Raw genomic sequence first — 23,755 nt, forward strand, 5'->3', positions numbered from 1 at the left:
AAGTTCATCTGAACCATTCTATGATTCTATGATATTCACAATGGCAAGCAAATTTGTAACTGTGCTGGTAACAGTAGTCCCAATGACACCTGCAATCAACATACTCGCTTGGCACTTGAGACAAACACAATGTGCAACTGTTCGGCAGTGTAAACAAACTTCAGTCACTGATCTGCAGCCAAATTGTTAAATATAACCACTGGAGTGACTGAGATCCACCTTTCAACACAGTAAGCATGTGGCTGACCAGCTCAGTGATTTGTTGTTGCTTGTTGCCTTATCTACCACTGATCCATTGGAGGCAATCTGCAGATCCTGCACAGTATCTGCCCCATCAGTCCAGCATTCCCAGAGAGCCAGGGTTCGCTGCTATTACAGTTTTTAAGCCCAGACCAAGATCTTCATGGAGCCTCACCCTACCAGCAAGGCTGACACAATACATTGAGAATCAGCGGTTCAATCAAAGCTCTAGAAGCAAACAGCAAACACTCAGCAGCAGATGGAACTAAAGAGAACTTCCTATTTCTCAGGTTTCCCTCAGGAAAAGAATAAATGTAACCTCATTCTGAAACCACCGTTAATTTAAAAAGAAGCAATTAAATCAAATTAAAAGCTACAGCTTATAAATGAGGATTTATAGAGGCATTAAACTCTTGAATGTGGGAAAAAGGCAACTCCTATCCATATATGCAAATTTCACTAGGAGGAATATTCCTACGTAAAAAAGATTGAATTTTTCAGGTTCAATCATACATAACCAACCCATTTATTGTGTGAGCCAACATAGGAGAGCCCACAGATGTGGAAACAAAGCCCTATCTAGTTCATTCTCGGATGATATTGAAATCCAGAAGCTGCCATTCTGTAAAGTGCAACATTTAAACTGAATTAAGTTCCAAGAGTTTTATAAATCAATGATAAGATGGAAGAAAATATGCTTTTGTGATTACTGATATTCATTTATCCATTTCATTCACACTTTTCCTTGGTTTTGGCTAGGTTTGGGTTCACATGTCCATATTCTGCCAGAGTAAGAATGAGTTTCTGCTTTGCTCTTGCATGCTTGTGTTCTTACTGATGGAGGAGAACAAAAATCCCTAATTTTTTGTAGTCAGCGCTCTATAGCAGGTTGTTATTGAAATGCTTGATTTTCTCCATAAGAATCGTACATACTGTCTGGATAGATAACTTATTTAGCATTTCCAAGGGAAAGATTTGCCAGGTTTTGTAGAAGATGAAAATACTTCCAACAGAAGGTGATTACAAAGGCCAATATAAGTCAAAACTCATCAAGGCAGCTCTCCTTCAGCTTCCTCAGAACAATGTGCTTGAGAAACAAAAGGTGATTCAATGAAGTCTGCCCTCTGGACCATTCTCTTCTCCTAGACTATGAAGCATGAAACTGTAAAAGCATTTAATTGGCACTTGTGACACATTACATTTGACTGTGATCCTTTGTCAGCTCTGGTGACTTCATGACACGCTCGATATTGCTACTCAAACCTCTCTTCTGTCGGGTATACAAGCTTCCTTCTCTCAGACAGGCTTCTTTTGTTGACAGGAGCCGGTCCTCTGTCGGCTGGATCAATGGGGATCCAGCTGCAGTGCTTTGCTGCTAACAGTGCCAGCACAGACTTTCTGGTGCTTCAGGCAGTCACATAATCTGTGTTGTCAAGGAACAGCCTTCATCCACAGCTCAAATACTTGAGAGAGACTGCATGTCCCCAAGCCACTGATGAAACTGCTTAGCCTGTGTGGTATTCCAACCTGCTGCTCAGTGTGTAAGAGGAGTGCAGGCAGGCTCTACAAGAAGACACTTGGGATGACAAAGGAAAGTAGCTAAAATGTCTGCAGCCCCCCTACCTGGATCTTCACAGTAGCTGGAAGCCTTGTCATGGTCTTCAGTGAGAGCCATACATCTGTTTTGGTGGGGACTCTCAAAACTGCCCAGTCCGTGTGAACACCTTTCCATCTTCACACAGCGCTAAACCCTCTGCGCTACTCTACACGCCTCAGGTTTTTAGGTGTCCTGAGGAAATAAAGGGACATAGGGACACTTCCTGGTAACTGTAACAGAACTCTCAGGAGTCTCCAAACTGTTCTTTTTGCTAAGCCCCCAAATTACAATGTGCTTCCCCCTCAGCAAAGGGAGGTGATCTGTGTGCTGCTGGTCAAAGACATTCCCACAGTAGCCAGCTTGTCTCCTTGGGAGTAGCAGCAGGTATTGTTTCTGCTAAAAGACTAGAACAAAAAATCTCTGCAGTGGTGCCTATCTCTTTTGGACCATAAAGTGGAAAACAGATAGCTCAGGGCAGGGGAGTGGAGTTCTAATAATGCAAATGCAGATTCTTTCACACAATAAATATATCCCCATTTCCTTGCCACTCTCTGCCACAAAAACATTGTTACCTGGCACCATGATAGCAATTTAACCATTTGGCTATTACACTTATGAGTCATTAGGTTCTCCACCCCACTCCTTTATGTGTGGTGGAAAGATGTCATGCTGGGAGAAAAGCTCCTTCTTTCATCTCATAACAATGATATTCATCAACAAGAAAACAAAATGAAGATTTGTTATCCACCGAACTTGAGGTAGATGAGGATGAAGAGTATTAGACAAAAAGTTCAAACAGCAGTTCAGCTGACACAGGATCAAAAGCAGCTGACTATCAGAAATCAAGAATTCGGTACTTTCTGAAGCGTTATCTCCCCAGAAGGCATCCAGGCTCCAATACACTCTAAGAAAAGATGGATTCATTTTGAGCATTTAGGCCCAGGAGCTTGGTGCAGATATCAGAAACTGAAAAGCCATTATAACCATCATGCCAAAAGGCTAGGACAAATTGAAAGACAACTTAGAACTGATCCTGTTATAATGCCTTCTACATGTCTGAGGAAAAACAGCCACCCTCTTGCCTAAATAATACAGTTATTATTACACCTTCTTCTGGTGTTTTATAGCTCAGAAAAGAAAAAAAAAAAAGAAAAAAAAAGACAATTACAAACAGGAGCCAGAAATAGCTGAACTACAGGAGACTGAAATCCCAGCAACATGTAAATACCTAGATTTTTTCCCCCAATGCTATCCTTTGTTTTAACCTGACTTCTGTCATAGCCTTGGCAGAAGAAAAAGATCATTACTGGAAGCTGTCATGGGGGACTGAATGCATCTAAAAATAAATACACACTGATAGAAACAGAAATAATGCCTGTTTGTAGAGAATTAACAGAACAAAGGCCATTCATTTCTCTACTTTGCCATCAAAAGGGCAAATGACAGGCACTTTCAGTCCTTTTGTGCAAATGTAAAACAGCAACTCAGGTAAAAATATCTTTCTGAAATTATCGTCTCTCAGAGTTTTCACAGTTAGATAGTATGCCAAATTAAAGTGCAGAAAAATGGGATCTTGTCAAAACAAGCACATGATCCCCAGTGTTACTGGTAGCAAGCAAGGATGCAAACAGTCTCTAATATTAGAGCAATGACTGTTGCAGTGTGGAAAAATGCAAGCCATTTCCTTCCAGGGATTCAGACAAAGTAGAAAAGACTACTGGCCTTCTCTTTTCTCAAAACTGGAGTTGACTTGAAGGGTCTGAGGAGGGAATGCAAAGAAATCAGGTCCCAAGCTAAGGAATGACTAGGAATAGCCAGAGGCTCAGGTGCCAATTTCTGCAGCAGTGTCCCAGGCGCATCCCACAGGGACAGCTGGGGCCTGTGGCAGTTTCATCAGCCTTCAAGAGCCTGCTGCTAATCTATGTTCTTTAAAATCCATATTTTACCTGTACCAAGCAGGTTTACTGTGCCAGGGAGTACAATATCCATGCACCAAACACAGCAAACACAATGCTAAGTGACACTGCTATCCTGATTAGCTCTGTATTTTGGGCTAAGCTGGAATCAGGAAAGCATCCATGCAACAACACTTCGAGGACGGAAGAGAGAAAGAGAAACCGTCAATCCTGAAATCATAGAATCGTCTAGGTTGGAAGGGACTTTTAAGATCATTGAGTCCAACCATTAACCTAACACTGTCAAAACCACCACCAAACCGTGTCCCTAAGCTCCGCGTCTACCTGTCTTGTAAATACTTCCAGGGATGGTTATTCAACCATTTGCCTGGGCAGCCTGTTCCAATGTTTGATAACCCTTTCTGTTAAGAAATTTTCCCTAATATCCATCCTAAACATCCCCTGGCTCAACTTGAGACCATTTCCTCTTGTCCTGTCAGTTGTTGCTTGTTAGGCAGGCAATATAGCACAGTCATCTATTTAAAGGAGAACAGATTTTTCCACTCTTCTGACTTTATGCACCAGCCAGTGCAGCCTTTGTCTCCAATGAAAAAATTAGAAGCACGCACATGTATATATATGTAGCCATTTATGTATTTGTATATACAGAACATAATAATTTGGTAACTATACAGTGGGAAAAACTATTTAACAAAATATATCTTCACTACAGAAAATTCTGCAAAACAGTTTATGAAGTAAGATATGAGAAGAGATCAGGTGTGTAAGTTTCAAACTCCTCTGTAATGACAGATGTTTCCATTTATCACATTTTTTTAATTTATATATTATTATTTCACCTATTAAAACTGCGAACCCTACCGAACAAAGCAGCATATGACCATACAGAGCATAATTTTTCCCTTACATTATTTTTAGAATTGGTGAATCTCAATTCACAGTCAATTTCTTCTCCTGTCTCAGATTTATAACAGCACATAAATAACTTCAAAATAATAAGCAACAGTACCTAATGCTAATATTTGAAACAAATATGTTTCATTTGTGAAGAAGCGGTATGAAACTATCCGCAATACACTTCTGGCAAAATATTCTTAACCTAGTGCACTGACTGCCTCAGTTTGAGATGAACTTTGGAAATTCAACTGAGTTTTCCTGGCTACATTTCTATCGCAATACTGAGTTCAAAAATAAACAAGCCATAGCAAGCCATTGCACTTTATTAAATCATCTTTTCTAATGTTTTTTTAAAATCAGTGGTTGTCAGCCTGTGTCCATAACTGGGGTCTGTAGACTGACCACTTTTGTTACAGGTACTTTTCACTGTCTCTGAAAGGTAACTAAGGGAAGTAACCGTGTTGTCAGCTGACTTGAACTCACTATGCAGCTTAGCAGGAAAAAGCCTTAGGAACCAATAAATCTGAAAAGTTAAAAACTGCCTCTAGTAGTATTTGGTAGTAGATCTGTAAAGAGCAATTTAATACTATCATAAATAGTAGACATTAAGACAAGCATCTCTGGGATGCGTTAAAGGATGCAACCTGTAAAACTGAAAGCATGTAATGGAGAAAGATGGGCAGTTTTGGGAGAAGAAACAGAAGTGCCTTTTCCAGTTCTGAAGAACGTTTTTGTAGTAACAAACTGACTTAAAGCCCTTCTTAGAAACAGCCAGCTTTTCTATCATTGGATCTAATTCTGCTATTAGACCTGTAATATGATTCATTCTGTTATTCCATCATATATATGAATAATTTTGTGGTCTTTAATAAAACCAACAGTAATAGTAGTAGTAGTAGTAATAATAATAATAATGATAATAATACAATTAGGATCAGAGTTGTTTTTTCAACAGCAGGACAGTCTGAGACTGCTTTTTCCCAGGTTTATGTTGAAATAACACAAAGCAAAAAGTAGACCTCTTTTATCTTGATTCTTTGGAGAAACTTAAAGGCGTCTATAGGTCTTACACACCTGCATGTATAAGAAACCAGTTAGTGTTTAACACATCCCAGACACATAACTTACCAGCTTCTTGGGCTAGTGAGATTGTTTTTGACTCTTTCATGGGCACCATTCAACTAAATGTTGCTATTAATTGTAGCATCATTCCTTTTTCATTTTTTTTCAATAAAATTTACACTATCTTTCAGAGACTGTGGCTACAGTTTTTGCCTGCGATGGGAGACCTTACATAGTTGCACCCTTTCAGCAATTAACTAAAAGGGAGTGTTCTGGTTACGGGCATTTTCAATGTCTAATCTTTCAATATGAAAATGATGTAAGCTTTGTAGAGGCTGTCATGATTTTTCACAGAGAAGGACTCCTGTTGTCTTCTGCTGTGGCTGAAACGTTTAAAGCAAGAGCCCAAATTACACTTTGCTGTGGCTTGTATTGCAGGCAAAAACAAAAAAAAGTACCTGAAAAGAATAAATGCCCATGAGAACAGAGGGGAAGCAGTGATTCTGCGTGGACAAGGTAACTGCCATATTTTCACTTTCCTGGTTCCTGTGAAGCTGGGATTCCTGGGCTGGGGAGGAGGAAAGGATAACAGAAGAAAGAGGAGGGCCATTCCACATGTGTAAGTAAAAGAGTATGCCCAGACTGCAAGCACTTTGTCCATGAATGTGACTTCAGGGAAGCAATACTCATTTACATCAGGTGAAGCTTTGGCTATGATATTGATGGGACTCACTTTTTGGAAACACTGCACAGCATCTTACTGTCTGGCCACATGTTTAATAAAAAACATAATAGTTTGTTTTTTTTTTTTAAATCCTGATCTGATGCTATTCAGCAACATGCAGATTCTGCCATTAGTACTGGAGAGAGAAGCAGCCTTGGATAATCCTTGCTCACCCATGTGAGAATGCAAAGACTGATTTTCTTGTTCTTCCATGCCAGACTTAACAAAAGGAATATTTGTGGAATTCACACAAGCAGAAGATAAAAATTAAATTGAGAGAGAACCAAGTATGAAGACTATGATAACAGAAAGAACAGAGAGAACAAGAGAACAATTTCCAAAAATGAAAATGCAGTATTTCCCCTTCAGCAGAAACAGAAAAAGAAATCCAAGATTTTTTGTTTGTGTCAGGGAAACTGGATAACATGAAGGAGATTTTGTTTTCATTAGTAAAAATCCCATTAGATTTCATGGATTATTGGCGCTTGGGGCACAGGCCTTTCAGAAAACGAGGGGCTGTGCTCCTCTACCCAGTGCTGCAACCTGGCTGGCATTTGTTTGGAACCCAAAGTGTGAATGTGTGAGGGGACAAAGAGCTGCACTAACAGGCGGCTGCTTGAGTGAACAAGCAAGAGACAACCCACAGCCAGCGATATGGCAGGCAGTGACGGGGACGTGTCAGGAAAGGTCACAGTCCACAACCAAGTGAAGTCATCAGGAAAGAGAGGATGAAAAATGCGTGGTGTCAGAGAACAAAACAGATGAATTGGCAATCACAGAAACAGAGGAGTTGTCCACACGTTTACCAAATTACAGTGTGATTTTGGCGAGCACCAGTATAAGGATGGTTCTTCATGAGGATGATGTATAATGAGATGAATGAAATATGACAGTATTTTTCTTCAGGTGAATTTCCAACAACACAGTGATAGTACTGTGGACTGGAATAACCCCTCTGGAGCAGGAGTCCCTAGGAAAACAGAGAGTAGTGGCAGCTGCCTGTCTGTCTGAACCCTCTGATGACTGAGAAATGGATGCTCTATAAATTAGACCAAATCCTTGTTAGAAACAAGGGCATCCAATTGAATTATCACATTTTTGCCTGAAAACATACACCTTATTTTAAACTTGTAAGAAGTTTTAGTAGAGTTTATTAGAATCGAAAGAAATTAGAGGGGGGAAAAAAATCTACTTCTACTCAGTTTAGCTCCTGTCAGCATGTGACAACAATTTTCATTCTTTCTGAAGAGCCAGCCACTTCATTCTGCTTGTGCAGCCTTCCTACACAAGAAAAAAAGGAAAAACCCAATATGTTTCAAACTTGCAAAAGAAGGAGAAAAGAGACAGGACAGGAACAAAAGCTTTGGCTCTTTCAAGCTAGATAAGAAGAAAGAAGGAAAGAAAAAGAGAAAAAAATAGAGCAAGAAGGAGAGAAAAAAAGCAGAGCAGGAAAGGAAGAAAGGGGTGGGGGAAGGGAGGGAGGGAGGGAGGGAAGAAGGAAGGAAGGAAGGAAGGAAGGAAGGAAGGAAGGAAGGAAGGAAGGAAGGAAGGAAGGAAGGAAGGAAGGAAGGAAGGAAGGGGAGAGAGAAAGAAAGAGAGAGAGCAAGAAAAAGAGAGAAAGAGAGAGATACAGAAAGAGAGAAAGAAAGAGAGAAAGAGGGAAAGAGAGAAAGAGAAAGAGAGAAAGAAGAAAGAAAGAGGGAAAGAGAAAGAGAAAGAAAGAGAGAAAGAAAAAGAGAGAAAGAGAGAAAGAGAGAAAGGAAGAGAGAAAGAGAGGAAGAGAGGAAGAGAGGAAGAGAGGAAGAGAGGAAGGAAGAAAGAAAGGAAGGAAGGAAGGAAGGAAGGAAGGAAGGAAGGAAGGAAGGAAGGAAGGAAGGAAGGAAGGAAGAGAAGAAAGAAAGAAAGAAAGAAAGAAAGAAAGAAAGAAAGAAAGAAAGAAAGAAAGAAAGAAAGAAAGAAAGAAAGAAAGAAAGAAAGAAAGAAAGAAAGAAAGAAAGAAAGAAATCCATGTTTTTCCATTTTCAGAGAGATTAAGCATTATGTGTGAGGTGCATGAAGCAGAGTGGAGAAATCAGTGTTTTAACACAAATGTTCTGTGCAGTGATTCCCTCTTTTTGTTGCCATGATGATGTAAAGTGTAATGAGAAAGGACAACCTTGATTTCAAATAAAAGCATAATACCAGATATTTTAAAAGAAATAGAACTGTCAATTTTTCTGACATGTATCCTTAAGATAGTCAATATGCAATGCTATGAACAATGAATGTTAACTGCTAATAATGGAAACAGAAGTTTTTTAAAGTTCTTGCTCTCAGTAAATGTGAAGGTGAGCATGAAACTGTCTTGTTTTTACTTCAGTGCAAATAGTAATCAGTGAGTCTGAAATAATGCTTCCACAAAGTATAGACAATTTCTTCCAAATTTCACAGGTGCAACGAAAGATCACTGGCAAAGTGAGAACAATAACTCCAACTGCCATATGCAGAGATTGCTTATACCCTCAAAAAAACAATAATGGAGTAAAAGTACAGGATTTTGCTTTAAAAGCAAGGAAAATTAAATTAGAATTTGGATGGTTTAAAATTTTTGTGGACTGGATCCCCATTAATTTTACCCATATAGAAATTTCCTAATGTGGAATACTAGAGCCTTGTTTCTCTTAAAAAGCATTCTATTGACTTAAGCATGGTGGTTCAAGCTGGTTGCATCATACCAATGCGGCATACTGTATCCTGAGGTAAACTCAAAACAAGACCAAAGATTACATCTCAGAAGTAATCTGTATATCTTTTAAAAAGGAGAAAGGAAAAGGGACCCAAATAACACAGATATCCATATAGAAAGGAATCTAAAATGTTTAGGAGGAACAAGACAATTAGGAATAAATAAAGGGCATTACAAAAAGAGGTTTTCATTTGAAAAATGGTGTTGCTCAATCTCTGTTACCTATGGATCTAAAAGCAAAAATCCAGAAAGAAAAAGACAGCGCTCAGAAATTAATTCCCATTAATTTCTTAGGTTTTTTACACGAAGAACAATGGCAAGATAGAGGCCATCTCTCACGGAATATAAATATATTTACGTTTATGTAATATGGGGATAGGCACGACACACAAGCTTTCATGATTCCTGAACTGGCACGGTCATGTGTACTGCCCTATGCCATGAAGCGTGTCTGAATCAGCAACTGCATAACCTCTCCTATACCTTACATCTGTAAACACAGATAATTTAAACATCTTTTTCTTTAAGACTCTCCAACCATGCTCTTCATTGAATCAAAAATTCAGGGACACAACTTGTTCTACACACAAAAGTGGCTTTGTGTGTCTTGAATGCAATCAGAAGTCTCTTCTGATTTTAACTGGTAGGTGGCCAGCATGTGAAACAAAGACTTAGCTCAATGACTAGTAATTAAACAAAGACACATAAATGTGCCACTAAGCTACTAGTAATTCTAAACCTCCAAACAACATAAAAAATGAAGGGATAAATATGAGAGAGGAATCTTGTAATTTCCAAATGTTGTATCTTGTGAACAAATCTATATTTGCCAATGACAGTGAAAAACCAGCACGCTTTAATCACAAAAGAGTACTAAGGACACAGAAGGCAATACAACTTACTCTTCATTTCTGCCACTAATAACCTCAGGTACAGCTGGTGAGCACACAAGTGGCCATAGGCTGGCACAAATCTTGCATGCTAAGAAATAGCCCTGTGGTTAGTTCAGAGAGCTGACACAATTGTTTGATCCATGGGGAAACATGCACTATGTCTATGTAAGCATACGCTGATCTTAAAGTAATTTCTACTAATTCAGGATTCTTGCACGGATTGTAATTGAATAGGTATGTTTATATGCTTTATAAAATGTTCTAGCTGAACAACATTCAATTCTTTCTTGGTTGCCAACTACAGTGTGAAAAAATCATACCTAGGGGTGTAATCAGAACTTACTATAAAAGTCCATATACTACTCTGTAATAAAGACCCAGTCAAATAATACTTGGATCACTGCAAGCCCACTAGGATGGCAAACTTAGAGTTGCCTTTGGTAGTTTTGCTCTGAGCAATCCAGAAAATATACCTCTTCATCCCCGAGATAGTGTAATTACTTCTTGCAAAGAACCTGTTAAAAAACATAATTCCACTTTTTAATCTTCTGGATCTTAGATGTTGAGTTACTTTAACACACCCAAAAATATAAAAATATTCACTGTGAGGAATGCAGCATGAGCATTTGTACTTCAATATTTTTTTTGTTCATCCTCAAAAATGGTGCAGTAGTTGTAAAGTACATGGAAAATGTTGATAAAGAAACTGGATGTTGAAGAACATGGTAAATATGCAGTCATTGTGTTTATTCATTTAAAAATATTCTACCATTCTAGGGTATATATGGAAAGGGTTAGTTTAACTGAAATTCCTCAGGGACACTATTGTGAGTGTACTTGTCTGTTTTCAAAATACTTACCTTAGCCACAAAGACAGTTATGAAATAACATCAGTCTTCATATTTGTAAAAGCGTGGCTTCCTTCAACCTTCCAGAACTAAGAAGTGTCATGAGAATGCAAATGACTTTGTTTTAGAAGTAGATGCTTACAAACTCTGTTCCGAAGGGAAGATTTTCTCAGAAAGGTATGCTTCATATTTGGACGAAAAAAGAAATCAGCCTGACACAGACCCTGAATGTACTGCTCCTAATTTCCAGGCCACTAGAGGCAGAATACTTTGGATCATTCACCCATCCAGATTCCTGTGCCTTTAGTTAAGTTTCTAAAAGATTAAAAAGCACAGAAGAGGACTGAAATTAGTTTGTCTCCTTAGGCAATCTGGAATTTTGAGAAACTTATGCACTTGGCTGAGGTCAAGAGGTCTAGATGATTGGCTTCTTCAGATCACAAACGAGATCAGCACAGTAACTGCCTACTCTGTTTCACATACTGCAGGACTGCTTCTGGCTCTAAACAGAAAGTCAAAGAGAAAGGAAACAGGGAAGAAAGATTCCAAAGGCACACAAAGCGGCTGAAAATACACTGGAAAGCCAACAACACATCAAGTCTACATAGACTTGAAAGAGACCAGGCACTGAAACATGAATCTAGACTCAACCTTTTCTGAGATTCGGGTGTGTTCAGTACTTAACCGAGATGGCACATATGTCCTTCCCTCCATCAGCCTGTAGCCTACATGTAGTTCAGGAGACCAACGTCTGATGAACATATGTTCAGAAGAGTAGCGATATATAAGTAAAAGCCTGAAGGCAATATAAAACCACATTAGGATGCCAATAAATTGGTTGAATGATCAATACATCTCCATGCACTGTGAAGTGACGGGTTAAAAAGTTCCCATATCTCACTTAAACAGAGAAGCTGAGACTGAAGGAGATGTAGCAGCTTGCTTAGTTCTGTAGCAAATCAATGGTAGATTTTCCAGTTTATTACGTCATCTACTGCTATGTGGTTTGTGATTTACAGGGAGCAATAATCCTCAAAGATTATGTAATTTCATAGACTTGGAAAACTTTGGTATATCCAAACTAAGAGCTAAGCCATTATTTTCTTATGGTGTTTTCAAATGAGATCTGCTATCATGGCTAACTGTACAAAACTGTTAAAAAACTGAGAATACATTCCTTCAAGAAACCCCCAAGGAAATACAAAGTGAGCAAATAACCTTTGAATTTGTACACCTCTTCCAAGAATGAACACAGATGATTAAAATGAAGAACTTAAAATGACACAAGTATGGAGGAGGAGAGTGAGCATGTGAGAGAGATCTGAGGGGAGGAGTCACGAGGAAAGGCGTTAGGGTAGGGCTTCTGTCCTTACTTGGCACAAGCCGCTGATGCACATGTCCAGGGATTCAGTGTAACACCGGGTCCCATCCAGAACCTTTGGTGCCAGCTCCACAACCAGAGCTGCTCCTCTGGCCTGGCACTTCAGCGAGCATGGGTTGTCGGGGTCATTAGAGACGGGAAGCCACTCATAAAACTGCCCCTGGTACTTGACGTCGTTGTGAGCAGAACACTGCTGGGCACGAAAGTCACCTGCTTCTGGTGGGCAGTCCTACAGAAAACAAAGAGGAAAAGGTCAGCAGGTCTATTCGGGACAGCCATTCGCAGTATCATGCAGCTGGCTGCACTCCACAGCTGCCAGATGTAGACAGATTTTCTGTTTAGACAAAAAAGACTGATTGAAACAGCTACAGCCACACAGAATTCAACTGGGTAATTATACCTTTCTTTCTTCTTGCTGCAAAAGTATTGAAAGAACATCAAGACCATGTGTAAATATGTTTGGGACATAAGAAATGCACTGTACGTGTCTTAACCACAGCTCTGAAATGCCCTTGCTGAGCCTCTTTCCATTTGTGCACATATGTGGAGAAGTGTCTGTGCACAGCCACTCTCTTCCAGCCAAACTTTCTTCTTTGTTTGAAGAGAAAGAAAAAAGAATTGTGTGATTTAATCGTTTGTTTATTTAAGTTCTTCTCACTAGCTTTTTTTTTTTTTTTTCCCTTCAGTGACCTACATCAGTTGGTAGGGCAACAAGAACCAGAAAAATGTGATACATACTTGCATTTCTTTAACCTAAGATTTCATAACTCACATAATTAGCAACCTATTATTATTTTAATGGTAAGACCTTTTAAAAAACCCATTGTCCCCTTTAGGAGGAGACACATAAACCCTGCTCTGAACCTGGTATACCTGATATAAAAAACAAATACCACTCATATTACTTAAAGTCTCTTGTTGATGAGAATGTGAGGCTTTTCTTACCCACATATATTTTGTTGCCATCATTTAGGACTGAAAAGCATGAGTCAAATTCTCAAGAGAGCAAGACCTTCAAAATCATGAGACTTCAAGCAAAATAAACATGAGTTCCTTTTATTTCCTTTCTAGTTTTTGATCCTTGAAGAGTGATATTTCAAGTTTTCCCGTGCAAGCAACCACAAAGGCTAGAGATTCATTGGTTTTTTTAGAAGTAATATGAATTTCTTACATAATTACTGGAATACAGGAGCTAAGCTTTAGGAAAAACATTAAACGTCATGAGAACTGTGACAAAAAAGCAAATGTTGGCAATATGGCTGCCTCAGATTATTAAGGCCCGAGAGTCCTCCAACTTGGTGCTGTAAGGAAATCTGCTTCTCAATGATAGCAGGTGAAATGAAAACCTCTTATACCCTTTGCTTAAGGACTGTAATTTTTTTTATAGAGAATCATAAATGTAGACTCAATAGAGAATGATTTTGATGTATACACAACCACATAACTAGACAATATCCTTATAAAATGCCTGTATTCTCTGTTTGTCCTCAAACTACTTCATCCTACAGAAATTCAAGCACAGAATCATAGAATCACAGAATGGTTGGGGTTGTAAGGGACCTTAAAGATTAGTAGTTCCAACCCCCCTGCCATGGGCAGGGACACCTCCCACTAGACCAGGCTGCTCAAAGCCCCATCCAGCCTGGCCTTGAACACTTCCAGGGAAGGGGCATCCACAACTTCCCTGGGCAACCTGTTCCAGTGCCTCACCACCCTCACAGTAAAGAATTTCTTCCTGATATCCAATCTAAATCTACCTTCTTTCAGTTTGACACCCTTATTCATAGACTTCTTTTCCTCCCAGCTAGGAAAGTCTTGCTGCTATTGAGGCAAAATATCTCTTCTAAGGTTTCTCAGACCTTTTTTCTACACTTTCATTCACTAACGCTTTTCTGCTTCTTTTAAATAGGGCAAATTATTACCGCTTTCAACACAGATCGCATGGGGGCTGCATGTCACTTTATGACTCTGAAGGAGCATTGCTTAGTATTAAGGTCTAAAATAAAACTTGCCTTAAAAATCAAGCTTTCAAATCTTCACTTGAAGCAAATTGGCAGAATCTTGGCTATAAATTTGTCATTTGAATACCCTTGGCTCAAACCCAGAATAACCAACCTGGCCTCTCATTCACTGTGTGGTGGCAATGTGGTTTATGCCCATTTTGTTTGAATGTTAGATGATGTTGGATCACACCACTCCAAACATTTCTTATAGGGAACTAAACTCTACACACATACAAGCCACGGCCTTAAACTGCAGAGCTTCAGATAATTTGCTTTGTACCATGGTAGCAAATTTTCAGTTAATTTGCTTTGTATTTGAGTGTGTTGCAGCCCAAAAGTACCGGGTCAAGCTCCAGTTAAAAGTTCTCCTGCCTAAGTATCAGGGAATAGTGTTCCTGCTAGAAAAGGTTAAATGGATTAAAGCATAAGAGGAAAAAAGGACTTGGGATAAATCTTGCTCTAGAAAAATACATATCAAAGAGCAATAATCCAGAGCTCATTCATCCTTTTTGAAAGTGGAGGCTGAAAGTCCAAGCTCGTAACTGGAATTTTACTGCTGGAGGACTTAGACAGCAGACAGTTTTTCTATTCATATGTTATGGAAGATGAAAAAAAAAAAAAAGGAAAATGTTGAATGTATTTCAGTTTGACTTTAAAATCTCCAGAAAAACTTGGAGGCAATTAGGCTCTTTTTGTGATCTGGGCAAACTGTTGATACAGGACAAAGATTGGACTGCAGCACAGAGTGAAGAGACCAGAAAAAAATGTGGAAATTCATTATTCTTCTGTAGCTTTGTAATTAGAGAAAAAGTGGTCTTTATGTTCTGCTTTCAAACAGAGGATGAATGAGACAGTTACAGCTTGATCGAAGATCTGGTTTAGCTCTATTTTCAAACAGAGAAGAGACAAGCAAAGAGGAACACTGTGGCCTTACTTCCTGCCACAAAATCTTCTAGTGCATACCCTTCTCTGAATTTTTCTGTCCATTAATGAATACAGTCAGGTCTATTGGCTTGGCTTAGGCTTGTTGCAGAGATCCAAGCCAGCTCTCTTGTTTGGTTCAAGCTTGGCTCTACCTTCGAAACTTTCTGGCTTACAATAGCTTTATTTTTACAAAGACAGAAAGGCCCAATAAAGCACACGACATACAGAGTTCATAATCCTGCTTTGTACAGTATTCAATACTATGTTTGTTGTGTTGGATTTTATTTTTAAATCAAAGACAGAAAAAACGTACAGTCAACATAACAAGCTTTCAGGACACGGCAGGTGACCAGGACCGATGTTAAATACTTCAAGTCTTTGATATCATGATCAAAATAAAACAATGGATTCAAATAGTAGAGCTTGTGTTTAAAAAAGTTTTCATGTGAAACTTGAAGCCATTCAAAGAATACATTCAAGCAGTCAGAAATGCAGACATGCATACTTATCTTGGCACACAGACATGAAAAAGGGTCACAGTCTGTCCCACCACTTTTCTCCTACTGAAATCCTGAATCCTAAATCTACCTGAAGGCCTTGAAGATCCCTTCCGCTCAGGGGGGACCTTTCCTCCCAGTTAAGAAAGCGCATGTACTTGCACCTATATACATAACACCTGCATAACCTGTGTAATGGTTTTTTTATACCAAAATGGACGATGTTAAAAAAAGTAATGGTCCGAATATTACCCATCATCAGAGGTCACTGAGACTAAAAAAAGTAGGAACTGTACAGAACTTGGCACTGCTTACTAATCTCTTGTCCATGGGTTTCTTTTGCTTTTTAAATTTACTATTTATTGTTTGTATTACATGTCAGTGGGGATCAGAGCCTCTTTGTGCTGGGCTTTGTGCAATCATATAATGAAAGACAGACATAAGCTCACAGCCTATAAATGAGTATTCTAGTTGCTCAAATAACAGATAAGGCAAAGCCAGTGGTTTTTTTGCATATTTGTTCAAGCAGTAAGTTGCTATTTGCTTCTAAACATTTTGCACACCTTTAGATAAGAACGTTTGCCGTTTTGAAGCACTCTTCCTGTCCCTCATTTATGCAGCGCTGGCTGCTGGACAGGAGAAACTATAGACTCTGACTCCACAAAGTCTTTTCCTCTTTTAAAAAAATCAGCCTGCTTTCGGTACGTGCATGGGGGCTTGGTGGAAAGGGATCCTCCACAGCTGCCAGCTTGCACTGCTTCGTTGGCCTGCCTGAAGTTAATGATTTACTCCACCTAAGGGTCTGATCCTGGAAGCTACCTAACAACATGTACTTTGTCTACCTGCACAACCGATTGACCGACAAGCATATGTGCCCACACTTTGAGATGGCAAGAAGTCACGGTCCGAGCCAGTGTAGCAGGGAACCCAAGGTAGCATATCTTTGTGTGGGTTATGTAGTTCTGCGAGGTACTTTGCTAACCACATCCGCATGGCCTATGTTTGGCTTGGAGCATGCAGCAGCACTGGTATCTGGCCACAAAAGCACTACAGTCCTGCTTCAGGTTACTCCACCTTTGGTGCTATATTCAAATCCTACCAGTTTTGTTTTCTTTTGGAAATTATCTGTGGGCCCCTGCAGACATGAGGAACCGCTGCCATTGCACTCCTTGAAGAATCAGAAAGAACTAATAAACTTGAAAGTCTCATCTAAGCCCATTTATCTTCAAGCTTCCTATTCATTAAGACTTTTTAGGGAAGAAAATTTCCACTGAATAGGAAACAACTGTTCCTCCTCTAACTCTGTGAGTCCTAGGTGGCTGTTTCATGACCTTTAGCTTGTGAAGGCTCATGAGATATTCCTGAAACACTGAGACTGTGCTGGATACCTATAATCTCCGTTCATCCTCTCAGGTCAAGATTTCCTCCACTGCAATGAAAATATATATCATTTTAAAGATGATCAGGAACCCCTTTGATGTATGAAACCATTTTAAAATAAACACAGGAGTTTCATCTTTGCCTCTTAGGCACCTAATGCTGGCCATATTATTACGGCTTCATTTGCTTCCTCACATCCAAAATTTTTTTTTAACTTGACCTCCTATTTGACCCTATTGTAATTCATAAGGTCCATGGAGTTTTGCCATGTCTGAATCCCATTCAAAACAATTTCTATTAATCAACAAACCAGTGGAAAAGATAAGATGAATCCCAGATGTCCCTTGATGGTGATAGGTAGATCAGATTTCATGGGACAAAAGAGGGTCAGGCTTTTTAAAGTTTACTTAGTGGGTGAAATGTGGAAGATCATATCTAAGCTGCGATAGGTGGAAACAGTCGAGGAACCTTAAAACAGTTTACAATATATGTGCTTGTATATTTGCAGAGGCCAAGAATGATTTACTATACCTGGAGCTTTTCCTCTGTGCAAAAAATGACTAACAACTGGACTACTCTGTGCAGCATCTGACAGAACAGCTTACTGAACCAGTTCCATGAAGTACGCACAGCCTTTCAGCTACACCAGTTTCCCCACTGAGAAAGAAAATCTGAGGTCTTCAAGTAGTGGCTTGCCCAAGACTAAATAAGAACTTTAGATAAAAGTGCAGAGACTTCGGAGATCTAGGGATTTAATGGAAACTCCACTCAGCCTTGAAGCCTTGTTGAGTGCCCTACTTGAATTAAGTTTCCTGCAACCAGATTTTTCACTAATCTATTCCTGTGAACTTCTAAGTAATTTAGGATCACGCTCAGCTGCTCAGATCGATAGGGGCTCATAATACAGTTTTCTCTGACAACCCCAAGACACTGCAATATCTGACAGGTAGAAGCATGACAGAAAAAATATGAACAAAGTAAATGGGGGAATATTAGCAGATGCTTCTGCTCTGTATTAAATAAACATGGAGTGGAGATGAGAGCTAAAACAGTCAGTAAAGTATAGATCTAAATCTCCATGATTACTTGTCATTATAAAGATTTATAAAATCAATTTTCAACCAAAAATTTTTTGGGGTTGTTTTTTTTCTTTAAAGTATGTTCCCATTTTTAGCAAATAATTCAATATGCAGGTTTTCATGTAATTTTAAAATTTTTGTTTGTTTGTATTTTTAAAAATGAAGTGTTTAAATTAGATACAGTAACTTGTATTTAAGCTTGAAAAACTTCCAAATACTTCAGTCAAAAACTAATACAAGTACATAATATGAGAGTACGCTTTTCTAAAAGCATCATGGCCATCCATGATGCCACGCCACATTGGTGATATATTGGAGAAATATTAAAATAAAAAAAAAAAATTATTATCAGAAATATTGAATTTAAATCTGTGAATCACCCAGAGTCCTGAAATGCCACTGTCATGGAAATGATCCAGGTTCTTTGATCTACAAAGATTCTTGATGCATTTACATAGAATGGCAGTAATGGGGTTTTTTTTGTTCTGTTTTTCAATAGTAAAAGATTCAGAGATTTACTTGCTGAGAGGACAGCAAATTCAGAAGTCAAAGCTGCTACCATTAGTAACATACTAAATGCATTCTTTCCCAAGTACAAAGAAATAATTCCTAGATGACACACTGAGGTTTTAAAATGCACCCATTCAGAAATAAGATGGTAGATATTAAAATACAGCATTTTAAAGAACAGACTGTAGTCACAATAAATGATCTGAGTTTGGAAGAATTTCCACTTAAAAAGTAAACTGACATTAAGTAAATCTGGTGTTAGTAAGGAGATATATGTAATGCTTATACTTATTTATTTATTTATTTATTTATTTATTATTTTGCTGCTAAATGCTAACTGTGAGATTTGATTGCAAAAGATTTCACATGGCACTTCTAGCCACCAGAGAGCAGAAAAATTAAAACCTGCTAATCATTTTTGTAGCTCTGAAAAATTATACCTGGTGATGATGCTCCTCATATACGTAAGCCAATGCTTCTGAAAATTATGCACATATATGGAAGTTTAGGTTTGACACTTTCCAACAGGCTGGGCTTTGGTGCCTGGAAAGAAGATAGTGTCATTTTGTCAAAAGTAAGATGGGCAATATTGGTGCTGGTGTGTACAAAATGCAGCATGAGCTGATAAGAAACAGGGATGGAAGCAGCTTGTCTGAATACAAGCCAAAAAATGGGGGATGTCATTACAGTTGGTATTTCAGCCAAGTGAAGAAAGTGAGGTATATATAAAAAAGAGCTGCAGGTGGTGTTTAGAAGTTTTGGTGGTCTGATTAATGGGATCTACCATCTACAAATTTTATGTTAGGCTTCACAGAACTGCATCTAAACCTTGTTGAGAGGATTAGTAACGTGCAGCTTCCAGCATTGTCTATTTTCATGTCAAACAGCAAAATCTGAAGAGCAGCTTTATATGTAGTGTTCATCATCATGTTGGCAGGTATAAGCAAGTAAATACAAAAACCATAGTCCTTTGGGAACAAAGTGCCAGTCTCATGCATATCTTTTTTTTTTTCCCCGGTCTGATTCAGGAAGCAGTCCAATATAGGGAAAAATGTCAGGGAAAATAAAAATGTTTTCAATCACAAAAAGGGGTTTGATAATTGAGGAGAATGATGAGAGAAGGCACGAAGACAGGATACATTCCAACAAACATCCTTCAGATAGATTTTCCTGTAAATGGGGGAAGAGAAAGCAAAAAACAGCGTAGTGGCAGAAGGACTGAAAAAGAGAAAGGGCAAATGAGGCAGCATGATACACTGCACACTGGTACAAAGGCTGGAGCGAACCTGGTGACTAAGAACGTGCTTAGAAGAAGGAACAGAGAGCATAATAGCTTGGGGAAAAAAAAAAAGAACTAGTAAATAAATCCTACTCACAGTTTGGAAATATTTTTGTTTATTTTGCATAATGTTTAGTATAACAACCCAGCTAGATGCAAAAACATGTTTTCATTGCATTCAGAGTAATTTTCTAAAGAAAAACAAATGACTCCCTCTCTCCCCTCCACAATTATATTCTAAAATGGCTGGAAACATACTTGGAGTCAATATGAATAGTAAGAAGAAAAAAAGCAGATGCAATTCAACCCTAAATCATCTTCAGACTCTCTCATTCCTTCTTTTACTATTTACACATGTGGCTTCATACCCATAATCTTTCCAAATTCTGATCAACACCAGGCAATGCGAGTGGTGAACATACTGGACTGGATCTGTTCTTTTAAGGACTGCTCAGAAGCTTTACAGACAGCAGTATCAATCTCTCTTACAGTCGATACTACGCAAAACGGTTCAGCATCCCTAGAATAACACAGGTCACTGAAGAAACAGGCATACCACTCTCTCCCCTTGCCTCTCTTTTTCTTTATCTCATTCTTTTTTTTCCCCCTGTAATTTAATTTCAGGATGAATTAAAACCAGCTGTAGCAAAATCTTGAAAATGATAGTGCCTATGAAAACGTGTTCATTGCCAGACTCCAAGAAGTATTCTTCCCATTCTCCAATTTCACCTTTGAAATAAAGAGTTTGCTTTTAGTGTATGTGACTACCCTGCCTTTCCTGTATGAGGACAGTCATATAAACAAAAATGCATCCGTTTACAGAAAGACAGTTTACAGAAAATGAAAAGATAGGTTATTTTTTGAACAATAACATCAGTCCTCAAGTTATGCAAAAGCTAACGGTAATGAAAGCTTGGATTTCAGGACTCACTGATTTCCACAAGAATCAAAAAGGAATTTTCCACAATGCATGATAGCTAGCTTCATTTGAAGGGGTGGAATGGGGGGAATTGCTCTCATTTTCCTTTAAAGTAACAGACTGTCATCTAACAGATGAAACTGTAGGTCTCATTGAGCCTGGAAGATTTGTCCTTCTGATTTTCAGTGTCTTTGTGGATGAAATCTTAGAAGGTGAAGTCAGAGTTAACAAAAATATACAAAATATTGTGTGCCTTTTCCAGTGCAGAATTCCACAACAAATCATGGGATTAATGAATTGTTTCCAAGACTCAGTTGTGTGTGTATCCTTGGATTTTGGAGACCAAGACGGTAGGCTTCATTAAAGTATATGATTTTTTTAAAGTATTCTGAAAGAGACAAACAGTGTTTCAGTGGTACAGCTACACAATTTAGTACCAGAATGGATTTCAGTGCAGTTTTACGTCCGGGATTCACAAACTGCTTTAGGCTTCCACTGGCACTGCACAAGGTATTTGAAAGTGGTACCCAGCCCCAGAAACACGAGGCTGAGGACCACCACAGCTATGTCAGGATCCTGCCACAACTTCTAATGCTGGTCATGGTGGCAGTGCCCTTGTAAAGACTGATGTTGTGAATACAGGTGCACAGCATCTCAGATGAGTGGAGATGGTTGGTGGAAGGGCGTAACATGTGAATCAAAGACTCAACATACTTTAAAAATAGAAAATACTTTTCCCTAAATCAAATGCCTGTGAAATGAATACAGCCAAGTACTTTCCTTACGACAGAAAGCTGAAAGCTGCATTTGGAGGGCCTGGTCAACCTATGATGAAGTCATAAGCTCAGGAATAGTTTGATTTTCTGCTAGTTTTGCAAGTTTAACAAAAAAACCCAAAAAAACCCCAAACACCCAAATGAAAACTCATTTAATCCTTTTATTAAGGAAAAGAGCAATGTAGCACAGTCCTTTCTTTACCCTCTCCAAAAAAAGGAGTTAAAAATAGAAATGCAGTCCTGGGTCTTCGTAATTCAGTGGCAAAACTTTCACTGATTTCAGCATAGGAAAGCACTTTCAAAGTTTCAGTTTGGATTATTTGGTATGAAATAATTGAGTTCTGCAGCTGCATGCCTCACTGCTATGTTGGAAATTCTGGAGCCAGTATTGCCAAATGCAAGGTATGTAAAGGAATTGCCTGACAAAACTATGAAAGGTTTTATTTTGAAGGAAAACTGTTCAGGTGCACATTTCCAAAACAGAATCTAAGCTAAAAATAACATTTAAATAATTATTCCTTATCTTGGAAAGTTAAGCTCAATGATTCCAAAATAAGGGCTGCAACACGGGTAAGACCCCAGCCTCTCGTTAGGGTGATCTGTGAGCAGCTAATGGCAGCAGAGCAGGATGATAGTTTGTCTCACTGCTCTGAGCATACGCAGGGCAGGTCAGGAGGGGAAGGGGACTGTCACAATGCGCATGCATTCACAAATCAAAACAAAACTGATGGGTCTAATTGTAGTCCAATTAGCCTTTAACAGTATCTCTTCCCCCCCCCCCCCCCCATTCTTTTTGTTTCATATTCCACATAGCTACAGCAGGCAACTTGACTAGCACAAATCAACCATTCCTTCCATGCTCATGGTGTAGTCCAAGTGTCGCAGAGGCGGAAACTGGACTGTTAATCAGCCAGCAGATCTATTTATTGACTGCTGTAGTTCTTGTCAGTTAGTGAGGCAGATGCCTAGACTCATGAGAGATTTCAGGAACAAAAAGTATACACCCAGAACAAATTTCAGAGAAAGAAGTGTGAGAAATCTTACTGCATGGGAGACTACAACTCAGATAGAAGCATTTTCTTTCATTGTGAGCTGTGGTCTGTTGAAGAAAATATAAGCTAAATATGAGGGAACGTATTCATTTTTTTAACTTAAACTTTTAAACATTTTTAGACAAAGCACCTATTGAAAGGCTTCTGAATATGTCCCTATCAGGCGTGAGAAAGCTTGGCCCCATGCACGTTCGATTTCATTTTCCATCTTTACTGGTAAAACTGACATTTCTCCATGTAATTTGAGAGCTTTTACTATTCTTGGCATCCAATAAAACTTTCCGTATGAAAGTCTTTATTTCCATTTTCACCAGTGAAAACACACTCTCACTTTGGTGAGCACTGAAGTTGAAGTTTCTTATTTTATTGTATTGAAAACTACGTTCACCATACATAAAAAACAAGCAAGAGCCTTTGTAAAGGCCAAAACACTGGCACTGGCTACCTAAAACTGCTTTTTTAAGACATGCAATGTAATTCCAACGCTGGGAGGGCACAGGTGAACAGAAACATGTATCTCTTAGTAACTTGTCTTCAATCCTTAACAGCTTAATCCTCCAGCCTGACAAACTGCCCAATGTGAACCAGCTGGTTACCAACGTAATACTGGGAACACAAGTGGTCTTGATTTCTACCAGGCGGGTGGTAAAGAGCAGCTCTGAAGTTTCACTGAGACTCTATTTGGAAAGGCTGGGACTGCAATCCCTTCCAAACAGTTTTAGCATCATGCTATGCCATAATCTCCCCAGCTTTTCAAGAAACTGACAAAGGGTTGCCTGTGGTCCTGTGGTATGAAGGCAGTTTAGGTAGCTACAGTATTCTCACTATCACGTTACCGAATTATTTTATGTAATATGGACATGATTGTTGTATGCGATGATTTGTAGCATATCAAAGCTATACTTACCACATTGCTGCACGTCCTGTACCGGATGTTTCGCCCTTCACAGGTCCTGTGTCCAAAAATTAAAAACAAACCCAAAAATATTAATAGCTGAATATAAAAAGCAAATACACAGTGTTTACTGTGTCAGCATCTTTCCTAGAAAGATC

At 38.8% G+C, this 23,755-nt stretch overlaps 1 protein-coding gene across 3 annotated transcripts in view; it reads right to left on the reverse strand.

The window, feature by feature from the left end:
- Window positions 1-23,755, reverse strand: part of ADAMTSL1 (ADAMTS like 1) — a 468,821-nt gene that overhangs the window by 144,381 nt on the left and 300,685 nt on the right. For 2 of the 3 annotated variants that reach the window (XM_054186241.1, XM_054186242.1), the window contains 2 exons: window positions 23,610-23,655; window positions 12,276-12,512 (listed from right to left, as the gene is read on the reverse strand). In XM_054186241.1, coding sequence (XP_054042216.1) covers window positions 12,276-12,512; window positions 23,610-23,655 — 283 coding nt within the window. Of the gene's footprint in view, window positions 1-12,275; window positions 12,513-23,609; window positions 23,656-23,755 lie in introns of those variants that run through there. The other variant, XM_054186243.1, reaches the window with a different exon arrangement.

Source organism: Rissa tridactyla, chromosome Z (genome assembly GCF_028500815.1).
Source record: "Rissa tridactyla isolate bRisTri1 chromosome Z, bRisTri1.patW.cur.20221130, whole genome shotgun sequence".
In the NCBI taxonomy this organism is placed as follows: Eukaryota; Metazoa; Chordata; class Aves; order Charadriiformes; family Laridae; genus Rissa; species Rissa tridactyla.